The sequence below is a fragment of the Acomys minous genome, assembly GCF_964271855.1.
Source record: "Acomys minous genome assembly, chromosome: 5".
Taxonomy (NCBI): domain Eukaryota; kingdom Metazoa; phylum Chordata; class Mammalia; order Rodentia; family Muridae; genus Acomys; species Acomys minous.
This window is the reverse complement of record NC_140494.1, coordinates 116,148,518-116,171,851: the sequence shown is the minus strand read 5'-3', so window position 1 is coordinate 116,171,851 and position 23,334 is coordinate 116,148,518. Positions and strand designations below refer to the sequence as shown.

The following is a 23,334-nucleotide window of genomic DNA, read 5'->3' as shown; positions in this document are numbered from 1 at the left end:
TCACAGGTGAGTGTCCAGGGCTACACAGATGTGCGACGCATGTGCATGAGTATGTGGGTGGCGGCTGGGATGTCTATGGGTTTGTGTAAGGCTATGTGTTTGTGTATACGCAGAAAGGCCCAGAGCTGTTAAGACAGAGGAGCGATTGTGCTCAGCCCGTCCTGCCTCCCTTGCCTGCCGGCCATAACTCCGACAGGCCTGGCTCCCTCAAAGAAGCCATGTGTTCCTTCAGGGCTCCTGCCCCTCCCGTCCCCGAGTTCTGCTGAAGGTGGGGAAGTCCTCGTGGCTTCCCACCCTTCCTCTCACGAACAGGGAGCTGCTGTCTGGGTCCCAGGGTGGGGTGGCTCCATGGTTTTCCTGAGACTCAGGGTTAGGATATAGAAAGAGCCAGTGTCCTACCATGCCAATCCCTTTCACAGATGGTCAGGAGAAGCTTTGGTCAATCTAGCTAGCCATCCTTCGAGGGTCCCTGGATTACCCGGGTATCTCCTGGATCCCTGGGGTCAGTGATGGTGTGGAAAGTGTGTCCGTGGGGATCTGCTCCCTGCATAAAGCTGCAGCCCCCATCTCATTTACTTTTGCTGAGGTAGGGTCTCACATGTAGTCAAAGGTTGGCCTTTAACTCTGTTTCATCAATGGGATTCAATGTGCATTGGCCCCTCTCTGCCTGGCAGAGAGCAAGGTGTCCAGTTTAGATCCTTTTCCTAGTCCAGGGGTGGGGGTGGAGGTGGGGCCTGCTGCAGACCCAGCTCCTCACAGGCCTCCGAACTCTGTGCAGGCCAACTGTCTTTCTGTCTGTCCTGTTTCTCTCAACACCACTGCTTTGACTCAGCCTTGCCCACTGCCTCACCTTTGGGCCCGATGACCCCCTGGTCTCCTTTCCCCCAGCTCGGCGTCCCCTGCACCATCTTCCTGTGACTTGGAGTACAACTCCCTGCCCTAGGATATGCTAGAAAGCCAGGCCTCTGGCTACGCTGACCTGGGTGCCCCACGCCCAGAGAACAAGTTCCACAACATTAACACGCTCTGTAGCCCAGGCCACACAGGAGAGAATCTATTGGACTTTGTCTCAGAAAAGTAAGCTTCAGGTCTCAGCAGCGCAGCCACTGTCTGAACCCTACCCCAGCCCCACCCACAGCACCCTATCCGCCTGGCAGTGAACCCCCAGGAGTTTCATGCTACCCCTCATAGCCTAGGGCAGGCAGGCGGGCCCCCCACAGCTGGCTTGCGTCATGGGCAGAGGCAGCATTCCTTGGTTGTCTGCCGTCGCCTGACTTTATAAGGGAGAAAATGGGAGCCCAGAGCTGCTGGGCAGGATGGGCAGTAGGAGTGCCTGCTGCCCAGCTGAGTGCAGGGTGGGGGTGGGAGCCCTGGGTATGTGAACATGGGGGTGACGCCTAATGCTGCTGCAAGAGAGCTGGACAGAGAGGGAACACACCTTCACTGATCATTCATTTACACACACACACACACACACACACACACACACACACACACACGCAAGCACTCACACATACACACACATAGCCACACATACATACTCACACTTACACACAAGCACACATAAATACTCGCACACGCACGTGCATTCACATACAAACTCACACACATAAAATATGCACAGGGCACAAATACACACTCTCACACATACTCACAAGCACACATACACTCTCACATTCTCATACCTGCATGAATGTGCGCGCGCGAGCGCACAAACACACACACATGCGCGCGCGCACACACATACACACACACACACACACACAGCCTAATGAAGCAGTTGGGATGGAAAAGGAGAGCCAGGCTGGGAGAAAGATACTGAAAATGTGGTATAATGACCCCTCCTCACAAACACTGAACTCAAGAGACACAGACAAGAGTTCAGAAAGGAGATGGGGTCGCCAAGGGGGACAGAGAAGGCAGGAGCCTGCTGCTGTGGCTGGACCGAGCAGTGTCCAGCGAGTCGGGAGGAAGAGGACTCTGCCTTGGGGAAGCTGGGCTTCTCTACTGCAGGGTTGGCATCAGGGGTGGTGTATCCTGCCTCCAGGTCTCAAGAGGCAGGGTGAGGCTGGAGTCTTCAAGGGAGTCTGAGGGGCTGAGGGATAGATTCTTGGGAGGGCTGAGGCAGGGATGAAGGGCTCTCTGTCTAACCTCATGGGTGTGGGGACCCACCTGGGGCTGAATACAGCCTTTGTAAGAGCGATGGGCCAAGTGCCCTGCCTGAACCACTGTGCTCTCTCTGAGGTCACCCAGCCCTCAGGCCAGTTTGCCTTCCCTTGTACCTTCAAGGACTCCCTCTCTTTTTTCCACCAGAGTTCTGTCACCAAGCCAGGGAAACCTGGAAGAGGCTAGGGGTGGGCAGAGGCCAAAGGCTGGTGCCCTGGGCACTGACTCTCCCTGCTATGGGCTTGGGAGCATAGTGACAGGCTGACAAAACCAGCCTGTGGAATCCCCATAGACCTGAGTAGCATGTGTGTATGTGTGTGTGTGTGTGTGTGTGTGTGTGTGTGTGTGTGTGTGTTGGGTCATCATACCTGGATAGTATGTGGAGGTGACAATGGGCTTAGTGACAATGCTGAATACTGGGTCCAAAGACTGGTATAACTGTATGTTCTGGCTCCTGGTTGGCCAGGACTAAAGGATAATCTATTGTACCTGCCCCCTCCTCAGGTCCCTTGGCAAGAGAAAAATCTCCTTGGTAGGTGGCCTAGTTGGGAGGCTATCTGCTCCCCACACTCCCTCTGTCAACACATCCCACCCCCTGCAAGGCCAGGCTGTCATCCTGGGCCAGGCCATCATCTTTCCTCAACTCCACTGCTCTGAAGGTCTGAAAGGAAAGGTGAGCGGAACAGACTCAGGTCAGACTGCAGGGACAACTCCCTTCATAGGCATGACAGCTAACTCTACACGTCTCAGGGCTAAGAGCTGCCCAATGCCTGGAGAGACTGCACACGGTCGCCGCTCTTCAGCCCTCCTCACCTGATTCCAGCCTCCCCAGGCATGTGAACAGTAGGAGACTAGTTCAAAACCACATGGGGTTGGGATTCAGAGCCGTCCTCCCTCTCAGGAGATAAGACCTCATCCCAGGGCAGCGCTGGACCACCAAGCATCGAGGTCACAGGCAAACGACCCCCAGGAATGAACACCAAAAGACTTCTGCTGGGTTCGGGATGGTCTACTTCCCCTCATGCCAAGAATTCTGAGGCCACAAGAATCACACCCGGACTTCATCTCTCACATTGACTTTTTGGTTCCCCGAAAGTCCAAAGAGGCCAGAACAGAACACAGTTTCCTTAGTTCTTGCCTGAGCTCTAGCTGCGGCACTGGCCTTAGCTACTGGTCCTCCAGACAGCTACTGTCAGTCAGCCATGCTGAGGGGCATATCCTAAGGATGATTTCCACAGTGGAGAGGCCCAGATGGAGGATGGGTGCTCCTGGAGAGAGAGCGGGAACAGGCTGGGAGATGCCCTGTGAGCTCTGTGGGGGCAGGGCTGGTGTCCTGGGCTGCCAGCCACATATCCCAACCCCAGGGCCATGTGGGGCACAAGGGGAAGTGGGAGGGAAAATGAAAGGTTTTGATGGAACCAATTGCCTAGAGTCCACCCAGGCTGGAGGTTGGGACAGGGAGGAAGCAGGGCCTCAATGGAGTCTTTGTGGAGCTAGGCTGCTCCCCTGCCTCAGGCAAAGAGGGCAGGGCCAGTGTGGTGGGGAGCAATTCCAAGAGGTTTTTCTCTGCCTTATAATTTTCCTCCTTGTTCAGATGGGTGGATTTCCAGGCCTTTTTCCACAATCTCTATCTCTGGCTGGCCCAGCCTTAGGTGGTGTGAGATTCCCATCTCAGTGGGCCCAGGCTGGGATGAGGTTACTGGCACGCAGGAGAAAAAGAAAGGACCCTCCCCATCCCCGGCAGGGTCTCTGTGAGACACATCCCACCTTACAAGTGAAGACACTGGGCTTATCAAGGGCATTATCCCTGTGCAAGAGGTTCAAAGGGACAGAGGCCAGGCTGGGGGTGAAGCCCTGTGGGTGCGGTTCCAGAGCTGGGTGCCCTGGGTGCTGGCAAGGAGGTGTGTGCACACAGAAGTGACGGCCACAGCACGTGAGTCGGAAGTGGCGCCTCTGCACTGGCTGTGGTGGGAGGCGGGTGTGTGAGGGCTGGCATCTTGCCTGGGGAAGACACACTTTTTCCCTTCTTGTCTCCCCCCCCCCCCCCCGCCCCAGGATCCCTCTGTCAGGGTAGGGTGGAAGTGGGAGGGCCGGAGGGCCGGAGGGAACGCATCTGCTGCGGCTGGCAGGGTGAGGCATCCTGGCTTCTCCTGGAGCAGCTGCGGTGGGCTCTGGAAGCTGCTGGGGGTGGGAGGGGCAGCTGCGAAGAGGTGGCCCAGTCTTCTCAGAAGCTGGTGATTAAGGGCCCCTGTCCACCTGGGGCCTTGGAGGACAGGAAAGGTGGGAAGCAGGGGTGTCTAGGAACTAAACAGGCTGGGAAGCTACTCTGGGAGTCTCTGTTGGGCCAAGCCCTCTCCCAGTCAGGGCTCATATGTCAGTGTCCACTCACTGCCACAGAGCAGCCGTGAGATGAGGGCGGGGGTGGGGGATAACTGTTGTAGGGCTGTTGGGAAGGTGTGCTGGGGCTTCCTCACCTGGGAGGCTGGGTTTGGAGAGAGTGAGCAGTGTGAGCTGAGGGTAGCAAACAATGGCTGTGGGCCTGGGCCGTGCTGAATTTAAAGCTTGGTGGCATTGTGTGTGCAGGACAGGCTGTGTTCCTTGAAATAGCCTATCAAACATTTAGGGAAGGAGAGGGAGAGACCTGGAGCTAGATTAGGAATCATCTCTCTCTTAAAGTACATGTAGACACAGGCAGGGACACACACACACATACACACACACACACACACACACACACACACACACACACCTCAACTCAGAGAGCTGGGCTCCTAATTTGCTCTGGCCTCAAGTCCTCCCATCTGTGAAAGGGAGACCGATCTATGCTTGGCTTCAGGCCAGCCTGACAGGGGTGTGATAGAAAGCTAGGATGACTGAAGTGGGTCCTGAGGACCACCGGCTTTGGCTTTACTATTGTGCTTTACCACTGAGCAGCACCCCCACACGTTAGAAGCTCTTCAGAGTAGGACCAGGCTTGTGTCCCTGTCCCTTGTACGTCCACAAGGTCCACGGAAACATAGGTGGAGGAGGCATCAGCAGGTAGCTGAGTAGAAATCACAAATCTCTTGGCCCAGGTGAGAATTTTCTTTTTAAAAATATGTATTATTTATTTTATGTGTATGGGTGTTTGTCTGGGCACTACATGCATGCAGTCCCTGGGGAGGGCAGAAGAGGGTGTCAGATCCCCTGGAACTGGACTTGAGATCTGCATGTGGGTGCTGGACATCAAGCTCAGGTCCCCCTGAAGAGCAGCAGCCAGTGGCTCCTAGAGTCTGAGCCACCGCACCAGCCTTGCGTGTTTCCTATCAAAGGGATCTGTCTCATACAGGCAGAGTAGCGAAACACCACCCTGGCCCGGCCACAGGGGCCTGCGGCTACTCAGGCCTTCCACGTGGGCCTTCCTCCTCATAATTGGTTCCTGCTGAGCTTTCTTGCCACCTGTGGCTCCCAGGAGCTAAGCTCTACTCCTGCCACAGTGTACCCAGTTTTTCTTCTCCAGCCTCAGGCACGGATGGCCTCTTCTGCTGGTCCTCAGGCCGTACTGCTGGTGGCCTTGGACATCTGGGCCAGGAACCCCCTATGTCCAGCCCCACTCATAGCAAACAAGGTCATGTTGCCCCAACCGACTCACTGGTCCAGGAAAGGTCCCACTATGGAGCCGCTATAGACGGAAATCCGACTTCTTCTGCATCCACTCCTCCCTCCCTCCTCACAGTCAAGGGATAGCCACTCTCCATCCTGCCTGCCTCTTAACTTCTCCCTCAAATTAATCTCCCTTCCCACTGTGCCATCACCACCATCCTGTGCCCGCCTTAGTCAACTTCCCGCCTTCCACTACAAGCACAGTTAAACTGCTTTGTTAAGCATCTCTCCCTTGCTTGGAAGCTTTGGGTGGCTCTCCATGCCACGATCAGGCTCCAAACCCCCAAGTATGAAGTGGAGAGGGCTCTGGGCGGCCTTCCTCCTGTCCACAGCATTTCCCCTCAGCTCCCTTGAACTTTCCAGGTACCGGCCTTGCTGGACCTCGGGCTTTTCTGCCCAGATCTAGCCAACAAGTACTACCTGCTTTAGACCCAGTTCTAGTCTTCTTCTTTTTTTTTGTTTTTTTTGGTTTTTCGAGACAGGGTTTCTCTGTGAAGCCTTGACTGTCTTGGACTCACTTTGTAGACCAGGTTGGCCTTGAACTCACATCGATCCACCTGTCTCTGCCTCCCGAGTGCTGGGATTAAAGGCGTGCGCCACCACGCCCGGCTCAGTTCTAGTCTTCTTTCGCTCTGAGGACAAGCCTCACGCCTCCCTCGCCCTGTCTCATAGGCAAGGCACCCTTCTTTCATTTGGGGTGCAAAGGCACTCCAACCGTGGCTTGGAGAGTTGGGTTGCTGTTACTTCTTTTTGTCGGCACTGTGGGTGTCAGGCACAAGACTGACCTTGTGCAATGGAGTGAGACGGGGAGGGGGTGTGAGGAGGATGGCCCTTAGCTGGTCCAGGCAGCACCTTGGAGACTCATTCCATTCCCTACCCTCTGTCCCTTCCTCCTTTCTAGCCCTGCTAACCACTGGATACAGTGGCTGAGGAGGGGTGGGAGACTGCTTTTCTGGCCATGGTGACCCAGTCTGATGCTTGTTTTGAAAGAAAATAGACTGGGATCCCCTATTTATAGCTGGAGGCATAACCACAGTCAGAGGATAGGGCTTGAAGCTGTGCAGACTCCTGCCCCAGCAGGGCTCAGGGAGGGACCATTCCCAGGCCCCCTCCCCACTCTCAGGCTCTAAGGAAGTGCCTGTGGGATCCTGGAATTCCCTGGGACAGGATGTAGCCTATGCTTTGGGCTAGGGGACAGGGCCTGAGTGAAGAGGATGGAAAATTTCTCTCAGGATTATTGGTCCTATTGGTCCCCCGGGGCCCAGACTCCTATGTGTGGAATGGGCATATTTGAGTCTATTTTGTCTACTGGGAAGACAGAAGAGGGGCCTTGGGGTGCCAGCTTTGGAGGGAACACTTCAAACTGTCACCCAAATTGGGCAAAGGATGACAGAAAGAAAGCAGGGCCAGAGTTGGGAAAGGCAAGGATGCAGAACCAGCGATGGGGAGGGACGAGATGGAAAGACAGAGGAAACAGGAGATACGGGGAGAAATGGAGACAGCCAGCCAGGGACAGGGATAGTCGAGATGGTGGCGAGGGAGACTGCAGCCCAGTGGGTCTGTAAGGAGAGGTAGGCAGGAGCAACAGGGGAAGCCAGAAGTGGCTATCCCTGCTAACAGGGAGTCTTCAGGACACTCAGGGCACAGTGTGGGGCCTCAGCTGGAACCAAATAGGCAAAGGCAATAGCAGGCATCTCGTGGCCTTCCCTAGAAGCCAGGCCTTCCCACTCATCCCTAGACATCGGGCTTAGAGACCTCTCTCTTTCTGGTACTTTTGCTGTAAAGCCTAGGGCTGGTGGGGTGCAATAAAATGCTACAGGTAAGGCAGGGCCTTTGAGGTCGGCTCCATCTTTGGCTCACTTAGGGAGTGAGCTTCCTAGTCCTGAGAGGTCACAAGCTGAATCCACCTGCTGCCAGCCACTATGCAGATGCTGCCGTTGTTGTACTATTAAGGGCTATGGGCTTCTGTAGCATGTGTCACAGAACCATAGCCACAACCGGTGACTCAGACAGTTAAAAAAAGGAGCAGGCCCAAGTAGTGACTCAACTGGCTCTGGAAAGGATTGGGTGGGTCTGGCTGGGACAAAATGGGGTGGTCTGAGTTTATTTTTGGCAGGGTGGGGCCAAGCTAGGGGGTGGAAGATGGGAACCGGGGGTGGAGGGAAGCTCTCCTCCTGGGAGAGCCCTCGGGTCTCGGGATTTCCCAATGCCAGGGAACACAGGCTCACCAGTGCCCTTAAACCCCACTGAGGGTCCAGCCCCTGCAACAGCGTGGCTTCGGATAAGCAGCTAGCTAGAAGCTGAGCCCCTGTCCTGTACCTACACGGCAGGGTCGGATATTTCAACCTGTCACATAGTAAGCATGGGCTTGAGTTCCCTGTGCCTTGGTTGTCACTAATTGGAGGAAGACTGCCTCCATCTCAGGCCCTACTTCTAGAAGGGCTCAGCTGGGCTGCAGATGGGTGGCCAGAAGCACATGGGCCCCAGATGCCTGGAGACGGAAACAGCCAGGGGCAGGCGCCTGGATCTCATTTAGCACATCCGGGGAGCTGGCTGGGGTCTTCCCAGAATGCTATGGGGTCCACACAGTAGGATCGCAATCTAGAGGTTTAGGCTCTGGATAATCCTTCTCTCCAAGGGTTCATTCCTCTAGAATCACAATGCCAGGCTTCTCACCTGGTAGCCATCTCTGGGAATTCACTTCTCGCATGTCGTCACTGACTTATACATGGCCCTCACCAACATCACCAACATCCTTGAGCCCTCTTCTCAACATCTCCCATTGCTGATCACAAGGTGTTAGTGGTCTTATGGTACTCAGACAGTGGACCACTTTATGTCATTGTCACTGGGCTCTGGTCAGAGTTGGAGAGTGTACCAGGGGAAGGCCCTGGAGGGTTGGCGGAGGGTAAGAAAAAGACAGGCTGCTGGGTTCCCCTGTCCATAAACCATACTGGGGCCCACATTTTCCTGTCCGGTCACTTGCTCTGGGGACAGAGTTTGGTTACTCGCTTGGCATCCTTTGATTGGGTTTCAGTTGCATTATCAGCTCAGTGTGCCCTCCCACAGAGCTGTCAGCTATTGGGAAGGAGGTTCTGGGTACCCAGGAAGGACCTTCTGCTTCTGCCAGCGAGGCCCCAACAACGTGGAATCTTAGCCCTCAAGCAGGACAGATTCAGGACCCTGCTTCCACTTTGTAAAGGGTCCCAGGCTGGGAGTGTGGTGGGTGGATGCCAGCCCTCACAGAGTCCTTGCCTTGGAAGCACCCCTACTTTTGAGCCGCCCCACCCAGAAAGACAGTAGGAACAGAATAACAGCATCCTCAGGCACAAATGCTTGCAGAGCCCTTTTCCAGGTCACAATCGGGCTTCGTTGTCTTCAACACATATGGGAGGTAGGAACTCTTCTTTCCTGTTTCATAAAAGACTGACTGGAGGCTCAGAGCATGGCCAAGCCAAGGTCACACAAGGGCTGGAATCTAATCCCAAATGAGCACTCTAACACCATGTTTGTAACCACTGTGCCTAGCCTCCTGCCTCCCCATAGAAGGTCTCTGAGGAACTGAGGGCTGAGAGCAGGAAAGGTGGGGGTTGAGTCCAAATGAGAATAGGAAAGGAGCTCATGCATAGCCCAGAGACTCCCCAAAATGGTGATTTGTTCTCTCTCTGCCAGGAAGTGGGGGGGGGGGGCGGAGGGCGGGAGCCTGCCTTGCCCCAGCTGCAGCAGAGCTTCTTGGCCTCAGTGCCTGTGCAGTAAAGAAGGGGGGCAGGGAGGAGCTGATGTCGTGGGAATCAGCATCCTGGGCCCATTGATATTTATAGCTGCCCCTCCTGAAATGTGGGCGGGGAAGGGTTTGCTCTTAGGTGGGAACGGAAGTCGCTCTCCTCTCCTCAGTCTCCTCTGCTCCCCAGAGAGTGGACTGGCCTAGACTTAGTCAGGAGGCCATTAACTGGCCAGGGTATGTGTCCTGAATTAGGGGTTTCCCTTAGGGCTGCTGACTTGGGGGCTGGACATACGCCTTGTCAGAGCCCACTGACGAATGTTCTGTGTGTGTGCGTATGTACATGTGGGCACACACGTGTTCATGCATGCGTACCTGTCTAACCATGGTCAGGAGACAGAGGGAAGGTGAAAGTTGGATGTTTTATACAGAGCCCAAGAGGAAGGCTGAGTTAACAGCAACATTAACTGATGGCCTACTCATCAGTCAGGCAGTGGGACGCGATTCACCTTGACCTGAGAGGCGGATGCATGGAGGGGGAGAAGGGCACAGCATAGCGATGGTGAGGCGAGGGTGGGGGATGGGGGGGTTGGAGGGGTGGGGTAGGGGGGCTGCCAGCGATGATACAATGATCTGATGTTCAGAAATGTCCTATTTGATTGTAGGTATAGTGGAGTGGGAGTCTGGAGGAGGAGAAACCTCAGAGTCTGAGTGTGAGGAGGCTGTGTTCAGGGGCTGTTCCCTGCCGTCAGGCTTCCTGCTGAACTGTGTTGAGAAGGACTCTTTACAGAAGACCCTGTAATCAGGCTGGAGTGGGATTCTTTGAAAGCTAGGAAGAAATCCCGATCAACCTCAGTCTCTCTCTACCACAGACTCCTCCGTTAGAGCAGTATGTTTTTGTTTTGTTTTGTTTGACACAGGATCTCACAGAGCACCTAAGGGCCGTAGACGCACTATTTAGCCAAGGATGGCCTTGAACTTCATACCTTCCTGCTTCTACCTCCGCATCCTGGGATAACAGGTGCTCGCTACCACATTCAGCTTATGTGGTGCTGCTGGGGCCGAACCAAGCTTTCATGCATGCTTGACAAGCACTCTGCCAGCTAAGCTACATCCCAGCCAAACAGCCTTATTATTATATCATCATCATCATCATCATTTTTTTTTTTTGAGACTGGGTCTTGCTATGTAGCCTAGGCTGGCCATGAGCTTTCAACCTTGCTTCTTCCTCTCTAGTCCGGGCCCCACAGGAATATGCCATCACTCCTGGCAAAAAGCAGAGAAAACTCAATCTGTAACCATTTGTTCAGGAGGCTGCTACATGTGCACTGGGTGAGACAGGCATCTCATATCCCCAGGATCATGTCCTTCCAGGAGGAGGGCTGGAGTGTGACTCCTGGGAGCACTCTGAGGCACATTCTGAAATCCCTGGTCAGCACTGTGATCCTCCACAGGCCCCAGTGGACCAACCCTGTGCTCAGCTATGTGGTGGAGAGGCAGGAAAAAGGAGACGAGACATCTGTTCCCATGGGGCTGCTGATCCTATGGGTGAGGCCCCTGCTCATGCCAGGAATAAGGACAAAGGCCAAGGAGGCCTGGCCCCCAATCCACTAAGGGCAAGCCACCTCTTAAGTCCTGCTGTGACCCACTTGGGGCTGCGCTGGAGTCAGGGTTTCTGCTGTGAGGTCTGTGGAGGCAGAGGGGGAGGGGACACACTGAAACATTTAAGTAGGCATGAGCCATGGCTGGCAGCCTGGCTAACGCACACCAGAGTTGGCAGAGCTGGCTCCTCCACAGGCTTCGAGCCGGAGGGCGTGGGTAGGCACTGAGCGGGAAGGACTGGTCAACGAGACAGGCACTGCTCCTGGCCAGGTCCACCCACGCTACCTCCAGAAACGTGGATGATCTACGCCACCAAACCACCTTGACAGCAGCCCCAGGCGCTATAATCCGTATCAGAGACAACTGTGTGGCTTCCTTTTTTTTTTTTTTTTTTTGGCTCTAGCTGGAAGTAGGTGGAGGGTTTTTTGTTTGTTTGTTTGTTTGTTTTTAATGGGGTATTTGCTTTTGCTGGGAGGTAGGAGCATTGGGAAAGACAGAGACAATTGCTGGAGGGACAGGGACAGGGACCTGGACCTCTCCAGAGATATCTCTCTTCTGCTGGGGGTGCGGGTGGGCGGGGCTGAAGTCACTGGTGTATGCCTCCACCCTGCTGGTCTGATCTGGGATGGCCCATTCTGTTGGGATGAGTGAGACTGCCGAGGCTGATTGGCAGTGGGCTGCACGGGCCCTTGTTTCTCTCTGAGCCCAGTTTCCTCCCGTCTTATTATACCCCAGCACCCACATGGCTAGCTCTGGAGGCAAGTGCTCAGATAGAGTCATGAACTGGCTCGACCTTCTCCCTGCTAGGAGGTTTGGATTCTCCCAGAGACCAGAGAGCTGGGGAACCCTGCCCTAGAAAGGATCTAAACACTTAGCTGTTGATGTTAATCCAGTTAATTCTAAGATTCCTTGCAGAGCCAGTGATGAAGGCAGTACAGAGCATCCAGACCTGCTTTCATCTGCACTTGGAGCAAGAGTTCTTTCCCTCTAAAAAGCTTTGCAGAATTGACATAGGCTGGGGTGGAGGGGACGCTGGAGGGGCACTCGCCCTGACCCATAGTTGTGGGGGAGTCAGTAACACAACAGAGAACCAAAGAGGAAGCAGGCTTAGACTCCAGCCCACGAACCGCTAGTTTATCTTGCTCCTGGTCCTGACCAGGGAGTGCGGCTCTGGCTGGTACCCGCCCCCCTCCACCCCGTGTCCTGTAAGGCACCACCCAAGCCCAGGTCTGTCAGGTGGGGGTAGGGGTGGAGACCAGGCAGCAGTACTCCTCCTGCCTCTGTCAGGGTCTATGAGAACAGCTGTACACCACCATGGCCTCCGCCTGTGGGTCCTCATGTGCGTGTCCCATCTGCGTGTACCAGCGAACAAGCAAGCATGAATGTCACGGATATCCAAGTCCCCCCCTCCCCTCAACCATCCTGGGCAGCACGCCCAGTTCCCAGACAGCCTATACACTTCCTGCGCGAACCCCACACATGCCCATTCCCTTCCCCGCGGCCCCCTCCCCTCCCGGTCCCAGCAAACAGCAGCCTGGCCCACCTGGCATGGCTCACCCTCCCCCACAGCCCCCGCCCAGGCAGGCAATGCTAAAAGGCCCTTCTTGTCCTGCCTGGGCATGTGGACACTGGGAAAAGGGCGGGGGGGGGGGCGGGGAGCTCAGTTATGTTTGGTTTTGGGGCAGCTTTTCTAGAGTCTGGGTGGGCTGGGCTAAGGCCCTGGCCTCTGCCCTCCCTCAGAGATCTGGGGCAACGCGACGACGAGTGCACACACACAAGGTTCACATGGCTCCACACCACTGGTGCCCCTGTAAATCATTTCCAGAGCCAACAGGATCTACTCCAATTCTCTTTCTTGTATCTGGGGCCTTGGAGGCTTGCTGTCTTAAACACCCCATCACTTCTGATCCCCGTCTATGTAGGTCCCACCTTGGTCCCTTAAAACCCCCCCTTTTGGTCAGTGAGGACAGGCCAGAGAGGAGTTATGGGAGTCACTGACCCCAGTGCTATACTGACACTTCCTGTACTAGATGTCATCTTCCTTCTCCTCAGCCTGTCTCTTGGGGACCACTCTCACCTGCCTCTCCCAGCTCTGACCTGAGATGCTGAGCGCCTCCCACAGAGCTCAGAAGGAGTGGACCCCCTTCCTCCCTGGGCTTTTCTTGGGTGGCTGAGGGTCTGCCCAAGGCTTCTGCTTCCTCGCTGGGGCCTCATTTTCTTTTGTCTGTACAGTTGAGATGTTGACCCAGATGGCTGTCAAAGGAACTTGCCTCCCAGACCCCAGGACCTGGGTACTCAGGAACACTGATAGGTCCAGGGCAGCCACCCAAGTGTGCCTCAGCTGGGACAAGAGAACACAACGGCCTCCAAGAGAGGAGGAGTGATGCTCTCTCCAGGCAGAGCTCAGGAGGGGTCTGGGCAATCTGACACATGGGTAGTGAAAGCCAGACAACCGGGGATACCTGGAGACCCCACAAACAGAAATCAACCTGGGGAAGAGGTACAAGTCCCCCCCCCATGGGCTCCTGATGCTGGGCTGTGAGTCTGGTCCCCACATAGATTCCCTAGACTGGGTTGGGGGGTGTGTGTGACAGAGTTGGGTGTTTTATGCAGAAGCTCTGCCTAGCAGAGGGGAGAATATCAGGCATGCTCAAATCCTTCCTGAAGTCTAGGGTGGGTTTAAGGTCACAAAATAGACACCCTGATGCCCCTTGCCTGTACTTGCACCCTCTTCTTGTCACCATCAGTGCCCAGACTGTGGCTTCATTTTGCCATTTAAGGTTTCTGTGTCCCAGCCCTATGGCTCTTCCTGTCCTGTGCTCAAAATACACCTTCCAGTCAGGCTGCTGGTCTTTCTATTTCAACACCATGTTACACCCACCTCCCGCTTCTGTCCGTGCTGAGGACCGCAGACAGACGGGAGTGCAGACTGCTTTCCCACCCTTCAAGGCTTGATTCAAGGACGGCTGGCCGGTCGGCCCTCTGGCCCACCCATCCTGTTTCTGGTTCCTTCCACACTTTTCACCTGGATCTTCCTATACACAATTGGAAACTGCTCCTTGCATTTGACTTTACTCTTCTATCTCTTGAATTAATACAAATTCTCTCCCCCTCTTTCACCTCTCTTCTCCTCCTTTCTTCCCCCCCCCCCCCCGCCTTTTTCTTTTTTGTTTGTTTTGGAGGCAGGGTCTCACTCTGCAGCCCAGGCTGGCCATGAACCCACAGTGCAATTGACCTTCTTCCTTCTCCCCCCTCCGTGCTGGCGTTACAAAGCCTGACTGAGCCTGCCCATCTCTGTGCAGCCCTAGTGTCATGTCTCACGCTGTCAGTGCTAAGACGGTGGTATCTGAGACTTGTTCTTAGTTGAAGCCCAAGTACGCAGGGGCTGCTGGGAACAGTCTCTTGGCTAGAAATTGGGGCCTGGTTGAGCTGACCTCCCGGCTACCTCAGGGGCTCTCTTTTTCCCCTCGCTCAGGTCTGTTCACCACTGGGGCTGTGAGATTTTTAAGGAAAGGAAGTCAGTGCAGCAGGAATGAGGAGCCTGGATCCACCTTAGTGCAGGGGTCCTTCCCTGACTCACTTCCCTTTTGGATGTCTCATGATGCCCTTCTTTAGAGTTGCTCTCCTCCATCTGATGGGGAGAAGGGTGTGGCCTGGGCTCCTGGAAGGGAGGCTCAACTTCCTTCTCTGCTCTTAGTTACTCTTGGAAACGGTCCTGAGAGATGTAGGCTGAAGGCCTGATTCATACCTTGGTAGTAATGACTGATGGGCCCCAAGGCCACAGATCTTATGGCATAGTCAGACCTCGTCTCCAGTAAAGGAAGAACGTTGTAATGCTAGGATTCCTGGCACTGTGACAGGGGCGATGCCCACGAGCACCTCTCAGAAGGCACACTCTCATTCAGCCTCTGGTGGGCAGACACCAGAGAGCTGGGGACAGGGGGTGTGGCTCAGGTTGTCCCAGGGTTGTCAGAGATATCTAACGGGGTGGGGGATAGCCTTGTCTCTGTAACCTGAAGAGTGGGTGATACAGTCTGTCACCAATCAGGTCCTCTCAGTGAGGAGAGCAAGGTGGGTGGGTGGGGGGGTAAGGTATAAGCCAGCCAACCCCTGGCAACAAATAGAGGGGTGCAGAGCTCTAAGAGAGTACAGAGGCCAGAAGGTAGTTAGAGGAGGCCATGGCAGGGCTGTGCTGGGCACACACAGTGTGGGGCATTATGTTTCTTCACCATTTCCCACCTCACAGAACCCCATTTCTGGTTTAGGGTATCTGTGGCCAGGTTGCCCATTTAACACTGCCTCTGGGTATCACTGTGGTCACCCCAAACCTGTCTGGCAAAGAGGCTGGATAGCAATGAGGTGGCCTAACTGTCTGAGACAATCTGGGTGGGCAGAGCCACGCCCTTGGCAATCTGACTCCAGGGGGGCCCCTTTCCGGAGATCTGACTGTCTAGGGTCAGGGACAGACAGCCTTGGATAGCCGGGAGTCCCCATAAGCAGGGATCAGAACTTTCTTCCCAGACCTTCAGCCTGGGGGAAAAAGTACAGGCCCCTGTAAGTGCGTCCCCCACATAGATCCCCGAGGCTGGATCAGGGTCTCAGGGCCCCTCACTCACCAGGAGCTGCAGATCTGACCAACAAGGCCAAGGTAAGAGCCAAGGCCAAGGCTGGAGATGACAGCGGGTGTCCCGGGCCGAAAAGCATCGTGGCGGACTGGGCGTCTGGACTTGTAAGGCGAGGGAACACAGCGTGCTGAGTCTGGACAGCAGGGAGTAGCAAGTCGCAAGTCGAGGGAGCAGGGCTCCTCGAGCGGGCTAGGGCGCAAGGGCTGTCCGGTACTTAACTCCGGGGGCGGGGCAGGCGCCGACCCGCGCTTGGATTTCGGGCGGGGGCTCCCTCTGTCTGCTCCCACCCCCAACCTTCTTAAAGGGGCCGTGCTGGGCTCCTGCTCCTGGTCGGGGTTGAAGGACCTCCTGCCAAGTGAGACCCATTTAAGGATTTGGGACAACGTCTCCGAGGCTTTAGATCTTCATAACACAGTGGGTAAGGTCGCTTGAGAACGGGAAATAAAAGTGTGAGCTGCCAGCCCTCTTCTGTCTTCGTGGATGTGGAGGTTTCGGTGCCTCCAAGGTCACAGGTCTCTGAGGGACCCCACTGCAGCAGAGAGCTAGGCAGGGCTCTGAGCTTGCCCTCTGTCCACAGACTGTACTTCCTCTGCCTGTAAAGACAAAAAGGTCTGGACCTTGCAGTGCAGAAGCTCAGCCCTGTGACAACATATCCTGAAAGGCTGGGGCTGAGCGCCCTTCCCCTCATTTTGTGGAGGATGGGACCAACTCAGAGTCCAGGGTCAGAGGTAGGTGCCCAGTCATTTCTTGCCAGGAATCCAGGCCTCCTGACCTAAGAATCTTGGTGTTTTTCACTTGCCCTACTGCCTGGAAATCTGGCCCTGGATTTAGCTCCTACCTAACAGCTTCAGGCTGGGGCCTTCTCCTCCTGGCTCCTTCCCAGGCAAGGCTTGCCTCTTCCCAACCAGGAGCTGGAAAAAAGCAGCCTTTCCCAGCGCCTGTGTTTGGCCAGCCCAGGCTGCAATGGGACCTGGCCTGGGTTTCTTCAGTGGATGGATAGAGGCACGCCTCTGTTCCTCTTTTCTTTCTCACATATCCACTGGGCTCCCAGCCGCAGCCCGCTACACTGTACGCCCTCTTCCAAATCCTTGCCTGTAAGCAGCAACAGCTATATCACGAGCACAACATTTCATGACTTTTGACACAACTGAGCCCCATTTGGATGGAGAAACTGAGGCCAAGAGACACTAACGGGCTTGAGTAAGTTGATCCGGATGAGGGGAAGGTGAATCATTGAGCCCAAGCTCGGTGCTCTTACAGCCGTGCCTGATCTGACAGTGCTCTTGATCCCAATGCTCTCACTCGACTGTCTGGCCTTTAACTAATCCTTTCTCCCGTGTTTTGGTTCCTTATTTATAAGTTTGAATTTACAAAGATGAAGTGTTTAAGTATGTCTCAAATGCCTACCCCAGGGTCTGGCATACAGCAGGCGCTCATTCTGTACATCCCAGTACTTCACAGTTTGTATACAATTTACTCGCATCTTCCCCTTGATGGGGGCGCCTCCTGTGAACCTTCTAATTTCCCCCTCCAGAGGAAGTTGCACACAGTAGGTGCTCAACAAGTGACTGTTAGGGTTGACTAAGAAGCCATTGGTTGCTATTCTACGGGGACTTCGGCAGGTAACCCGAGGCAACAGGTCCATGGCTTGTCTTTTGTTTTCCTTCTTCTGAGTCAGCATAACACTTCATCCTCGTTAGGGGCCAATTACTGTCCAAATATGGACCCAACATTAGGGAGGGGAGGCTTCTTGGAAGGCTTGGGAGTGGTGGTGGTTGGTGCTTCTTTTTAAGAATGAAAGGGAGAGGGAGTGTTTGCTATTTATGAATTAGGAGCTACAGTAGAGATGTACACTGTACTACGGCACCCATCTTCTCCCATCTTGCTTGGTCCCTACCCGCAGATTTATTTGCCCCCCCCTCTCCCCCGCCCCGACCAGGAATCATTTCTCTGTCTGGGGAGCCTCCAGACTGGTAGCTGCAGCCCAGCCCACAGTGGAGACTTAAGACAGGATGAGCTCAGAGCCTCACCAGCCCTGTTGCTGGTGAGGCTGAGAAACAGACCTAGAAAAAGAATGCAATCAGCGCTGCATTCATGACCCAGCTTGTGCATCGCTGCTGGGGGTTCCCCGGTTTGCAAAAACATTTACCAGAGGAAGGAATTACTCAGTAGAGCCAGTTGCCTAGCACACCCAAGACCCTGGATTCGATCTCCAGCACTGGGGCTGGGGCTGGGGGGTAAAATGTAGCTCAATTGGTAGAGTGCTTGCCCAGGATATAAAAGCCCTGGGTTTGCTCTGCGACACTGCATAGAACCTGGGCATGGGGCTGAAGAGATAGCACAGCGATTAAGAGTCTTGCAGAATTTGGTTCCCAGCACCCACATTGAGTGGCTCACAAACGCTTGTGGCTCCTGCTCTAGGGGCTCTGATACCCTCTTCTAGTTTCCAGAGGTATCTGTATACATCACACACACACACACACACACACACACACACACACACACACACACACACACCCCACCCCACCAAGAACCAAGGGGAAAAATTGGGCATTGCAACATAAGCTTTTAATCACTGAGGTAGAGGCAGGAGAATCAGAAGCCCAAGGTCATTTTCAACTACAAAGTTAGTTCCAGACTAGCCTGAGATGAGGGAAGCGAGTGAGAGAGCAAGAGAGGGAGAAATTAAAAATAAGAACCATTCACCTGGGAAATAAGTGTTTCCAGACAAAAGAGAAAACCGAGGCTTTCAGTCCTGAAGGGTCACTGGGGCTCTGGATGCGTATGTTCGGCCTCTGTTAGTCTGGAGCATGAGACTTGAGCCCTGGACTGAAGCTGAGCAAAGGCATGACAGTTGAGGCCCCATGTAGCTTTACAATGACATCTCCCACTGCCTCCGAGCAGTGCTGTTGGGTGGGGTGGTGCCATGTCCTCGCCCTAGCCTCTTGGGCATGCCTGCCCTGAGCCGAGCTGACCTAAACCTCCCTGGCATCCTCAGGGTTGACTCTTGCCTCCATTCTGCCCGCTAACCTTTGCCATGATTTTCCTTGACTTGGGTTGACCAGATGTCCACAGCCACTACTCTGGTGTTGGCCTTCCTCCCGGGTCACGTCTAACCTTCCCCCAGGAAGCCCTCACATCTCTCTTTCTCCTACACCCACCTACCTTTCTGTCTAAAGACTCCATGGAGTCTTCTCCCTAGCCAGCTCAGGAGGTTCTAACAGTATTTTTCCCACCCTCTAGACTTGACACCTCTTCACAGACAGGACACCTGGGGAAACAAGGAAAGAAGACGACTCAGGACACTCTGCACCTATCCGTCAGAGGGTCACACATTCTCTGAAGTTTCAATGGCCTAGAGTAGCTGAGGCCTCAGTTTCCCCCAAGTACTGTACAGGAATGAGACAACAGACAGTCTAACAACTTCCACTTCCCCACCAATGTTGTGCCCTGCAGGTTGGCCGGGCTCTTCTGGTCACTTTTACTGCCCCTATCCCCAGTGCATCTGAGACTAAGGACACCCACTTTGGCAGTGGCTGCAGCCACACCCTGCCCTCAGCCTGGGTGTTTTGCACCCTGACCGACTGGCTCCACCCAAGGAGCCTGTGGCCAAAGCCAGCCTGTTGGTAAATGGCATGTGCTTGTGCCCTCAAAGGGGTGGGTGGTGTCTGAGCCGTGTTGTGCTTCAACTACTTAGGACCTGCCCTTAGGGAGTTGGCCCTCTGCCATGAAGGACACAGAACCGAGACTATCCTGCGCAAGGGGACATGGGCTTTAGGCATTGGTTCCTTGGCCCAACAGTCCCATAATCAGTCTCAAACTTTTCTGCAGCAGCCTTAGGCTAAGCCTCTGTGAGGGGTGGTCTTGCTCCAGTTTTTGGCCCAGGGAGCCTATGGGACTCCTCCAAGTGCAAGCAGCCAGGCTCAGGCGGGTAGGAGCAGCTAGCTCCAACAATTACACAATTCAGAAGCTGAAAAGTTGTCTTTGCTGCTTTGGGAGCAAGGCTGTGGATGGGAGGTCCATGGGGAACTTTGCCTGTCTGGACCAGGTGGGCTCTCGGCCATGCCTATGCCATACTGGGGTGATGGTATAGAGGCAGGGGTAGGCTACCCTCTCAGGGCTTCCCAGGCTCTCCCCTGCCATACCACGTCCATAAAGGCTTGTGCCTTCAGTGGCTGTGACCAGCTGGCCACAGCTGACTCCCTCTGGGATGTGCTATTTCTAAATATTAGTTCATGCTGTTAACCCTTGCTGTGCTGTCCTGATGGACATTGGCTGCCTGCAGAGGCAGCCTCTGGGAGGGAAGCTGGACGGGCCCCAGTTGGTGGGAAATCTGTGAGTCTACTCACTCAGGGTCTGGCATGGGTTTGGCACCTTTGAGGGGCCCAGCTGAGGCTCCTGAAAGGATGAGAAATACCTGCTTGGGCCCGGGACCAAGGCTAGCAATGGGTTTTAGATGTGAGTCTGAGCTGCCGGCCCGGGCAGGGCAATGGAAAGAATGTGGGCCGAGGAGGCAGGAGCTGGTTTTGCCAAGCCTCTTCTGTGCGCCTCAGATGAGTCACCTCACCTATCTGTGCTTTTCCCTCATCTTCTCAGAGCCACCATGGCACCGGGCTGATGGTCTTTGACAGAGACACTGAGGCCTTGTAAACTGATGGGCAGAGCCTGGAGGTTCTGCCAGGGTCTCGGCCTTTGGTTATGACTCCCAGGATTCCCTTTAGGAGAGGGACTTGGAGTGAGATGGTAAGGCTACTATCAGCCTGGAGCTTGAGGGCTTTGAACTCTACACTAGCCCACAGAGCTTGGGCCTCAGCCATTCCTCGTGCACGACTACTTGCCCTTATATAATGAAAAACCTCATGGTGAGGCTGAAGAGATGGCTAAGGACGAGTAGGAGGGCCTGATTTTGTGTTCCCAGCACCCATGTGAAAAGCTCAGCATGGCCTTAGCGGCAATCCCAGTTCTGTGAAGAGAGAAGTAGATTATTTGGGAGCTCGAGGGCTAGCCAGTTTACTCAGGTAACAAGGATTGTGTGGCAGGAACTTTATCAAGAGAGTCATCCCTACCTCTCAAGAAATATTTCTTAAATGTAGACCAGGTGCCAGGCACCATACCAGAGGGAGACACTGGGACACAGGGTGACTAATATATAGGAGCTCCTCAAAGTGACTTGGCGATTGGCTGGGTAGGAAAGACAGGAAGGTGTGCTGGACAAGCTCAAGGCTCAGGCACTAAGATGGATGCTGGGGTGGCATAGGAGATGGCCTGGGAGCGGGGACATCTCACAAGAAATTGTTTGTATGGGGGCTGGAGAGATGGCTCAGTGGTTAAGAGCACTGACTGCTCTTCCAGAGGTCCTAAGTTCAATTCCCAGCAACCACATGGTGGCTTACAACCATCTATAATGTGATCTGATGCCCTCTTCTGGCCTCCAGGGGTACAAGCAGGCAGAGCAATGTATATGTAATCAATCAATCAATCAATCAATCTTTAAAAAAAATTGTTTGGAGGCTAAGGATGTGGCTCTGTTGGGTGATGGCTTGTTTAGCATGTGCAAAGTCCTAGGTTCCATCAGAGGAACCAAATAAGACAAGGCGTAGTGGTGGCTCACGCTTTTAATTTTTAGCACCTGGGAGGTAGGGACAGGAGGATCAGAAGTTCAAGGTCATCCTCCACTACAGAGTGAGGTGGGCATGGTGACTTTGCAGAGCACGTGAAACCCAAACGACACAAGCCTAATGCTGCTGAGGATATAGGAAGAAAAGAAACACTGGGGAGATTTTGGGGTGCCACTAACGAAATTAAAGCCACAAGACAAGAAGAGTGACACAAAGGGAGATGTAGATCCAGGTCTGAGCTGCAAGACACCAGGGACCGACAGTTTTCTTAAGTCTCTCTTTCACATATGTACATGCGTGTGTGCATGTGTGTGTATGTGTGCGCACGTGTGTGTGCACGTGTGTGTGTGTGTGTGTGTGTGTGTGTGTGTGTGTGTGTGTGTGTACTGGGATTCTGTTGTTTGCTGCTGTGTATGCCAGGCTAGTTGGTGCCCAGATTTCCAGGATCCTCCTGCTTTGTCCTCCCATCTATGTTGTAACAGGCACGTAGTATTGCAAACACATGCCACTGAGTCTGGCTGTATGTGGGTTCTGAAGATGCCGACTTGGCTCCTCCCACTTAACAGGGCAAAGTGCTTTACTTACTGAGCCATCTCCCCAGCCCGGTACATTTTTTTCTTTTGATTTTTTTTTTTTTTTGCATACAGTTTTAGACACCATAGAAGTGGCAAGATTATTACAAATAGTTCTCCCACACTCTTCACCTATATCGTTGCTATTTTGCCACACCTTTGTTTGTTTTGTTTGGTGACAGGGTCTCTATGTAGCTTGACTGTTCTGGAATTCTCTACACTAGTTTACACTGGTCTACTCTGTACACTAGTCTATTCTAGTCTTTTTTTTTTTTTTTTGTCTATTCCAGTCTTATTTCAAACTCAGAGAATTCTGCCTGCCTCTGCCTCCTAAGTGCTAGAACTAAAGGCAGATGCCATGATGCCCAGCACTTAAAAAAAAAAAGCCTATTATCTATCTATCTATCTATCTATCTATCTATCTATCTATCTATCTATAATGTTTGTTTCCTGAACCATTTGAGGAATAATTTTCCTTTAAACAAGTCAGTGTGTGTTTCCTAGGAACAAAGACTTTCTCTTTTAGGAGTGCAATGATCAATCCGGAAATAAACGCGGCTACACTTTGAAATAACCCATAGACTTATTTCTGCTTTGGCAAATTTTCATAACGACATCCTTTATATCAAAAGCAAGTCCTGCCTTCTGTGTTTCATCAAGCTGTCTGAGTTTTTGAGTTTTTACAAATCTGGCACAATTCTTCAGGATTTCTTTGCTTTCTGTGGTATTGGCGGGTTTTTGTTTTTGTTTTATTTATTTATTTTTTTCTTGTGGATGGATCTTGACTTCAGTTTATCTGGTATTCTTGTGTTTGACTTAGAGTTTGCATCTTCGGGAAACATGGCTGGGCGATGCTGTGGTCTCCTAGTGTACCCTTCCAGGAGGCACCAGTGTCTCCCTTAGTTGGATTTTGTTTTGTTTGCCTTTGTTTTGGTTTTTAATTAAAATATATTGGGGGAACGAGATGTGGTGCTCACACTTTCAGACCCAGCACTCAGGAGGCAGAGGCAAGCCCTCTCTGTGAGTTTGAGGTCAGCCTGGTGTTTGTAGCAAGCTCCAGGACAGCCAAGGCTACAACGTGAGACTCGTACCCACTCAACAAAGTTGGGGCCGGCAAGACAATTTAGTGGATAGAGGTGCTCACTAACTTGACGACCTGAGTTCAGTCCCTGGATCCAGAGAGAGCTGACTCTCAAAAGCTGTTCACAGTGCATGTTCCCATGCGTGCACTGTGGCATGCACACACCCACATAACACAGAACAATAAAATGATAATGATAACAAACAGCTCTTGTGTGTGATGCACATGTGTATGCGCCTGTGTGGAAGCCACCACTGTACCCAGTGAGCAACTCTCTACTGCTCCCCACCTTCTTGAGGCAAAGTTT

General features: G+C 53.6%; 1 protein-coding gene across 1 annotated transcript in view; it reads right to left on the bottom strand.

The window, feature by feature from the left end:
- CSPG4 (chondroitin sulfate proteoglycan 4) overlaps positions 1 to 15,975 on the bottom strand; it is a 37,060-nt gene extending 21,085 nt beyond the window's left edge. The window contains exon 1 of the mRNA XM_084782231.1: positions 15,748 to 15,975. Coding sequence (XP_084638357.1) covers positions 15,748 to 15,835 — 88 coding nt within the window. The 5' untranslated portion in view covers positions 15,836 to 15,975. The remainder of the gene's footprint in view (positions 1 to 15,747) is intronic.
- Positions 15,976 to 23,334: the final 7,359 nt, after the last annotated feature.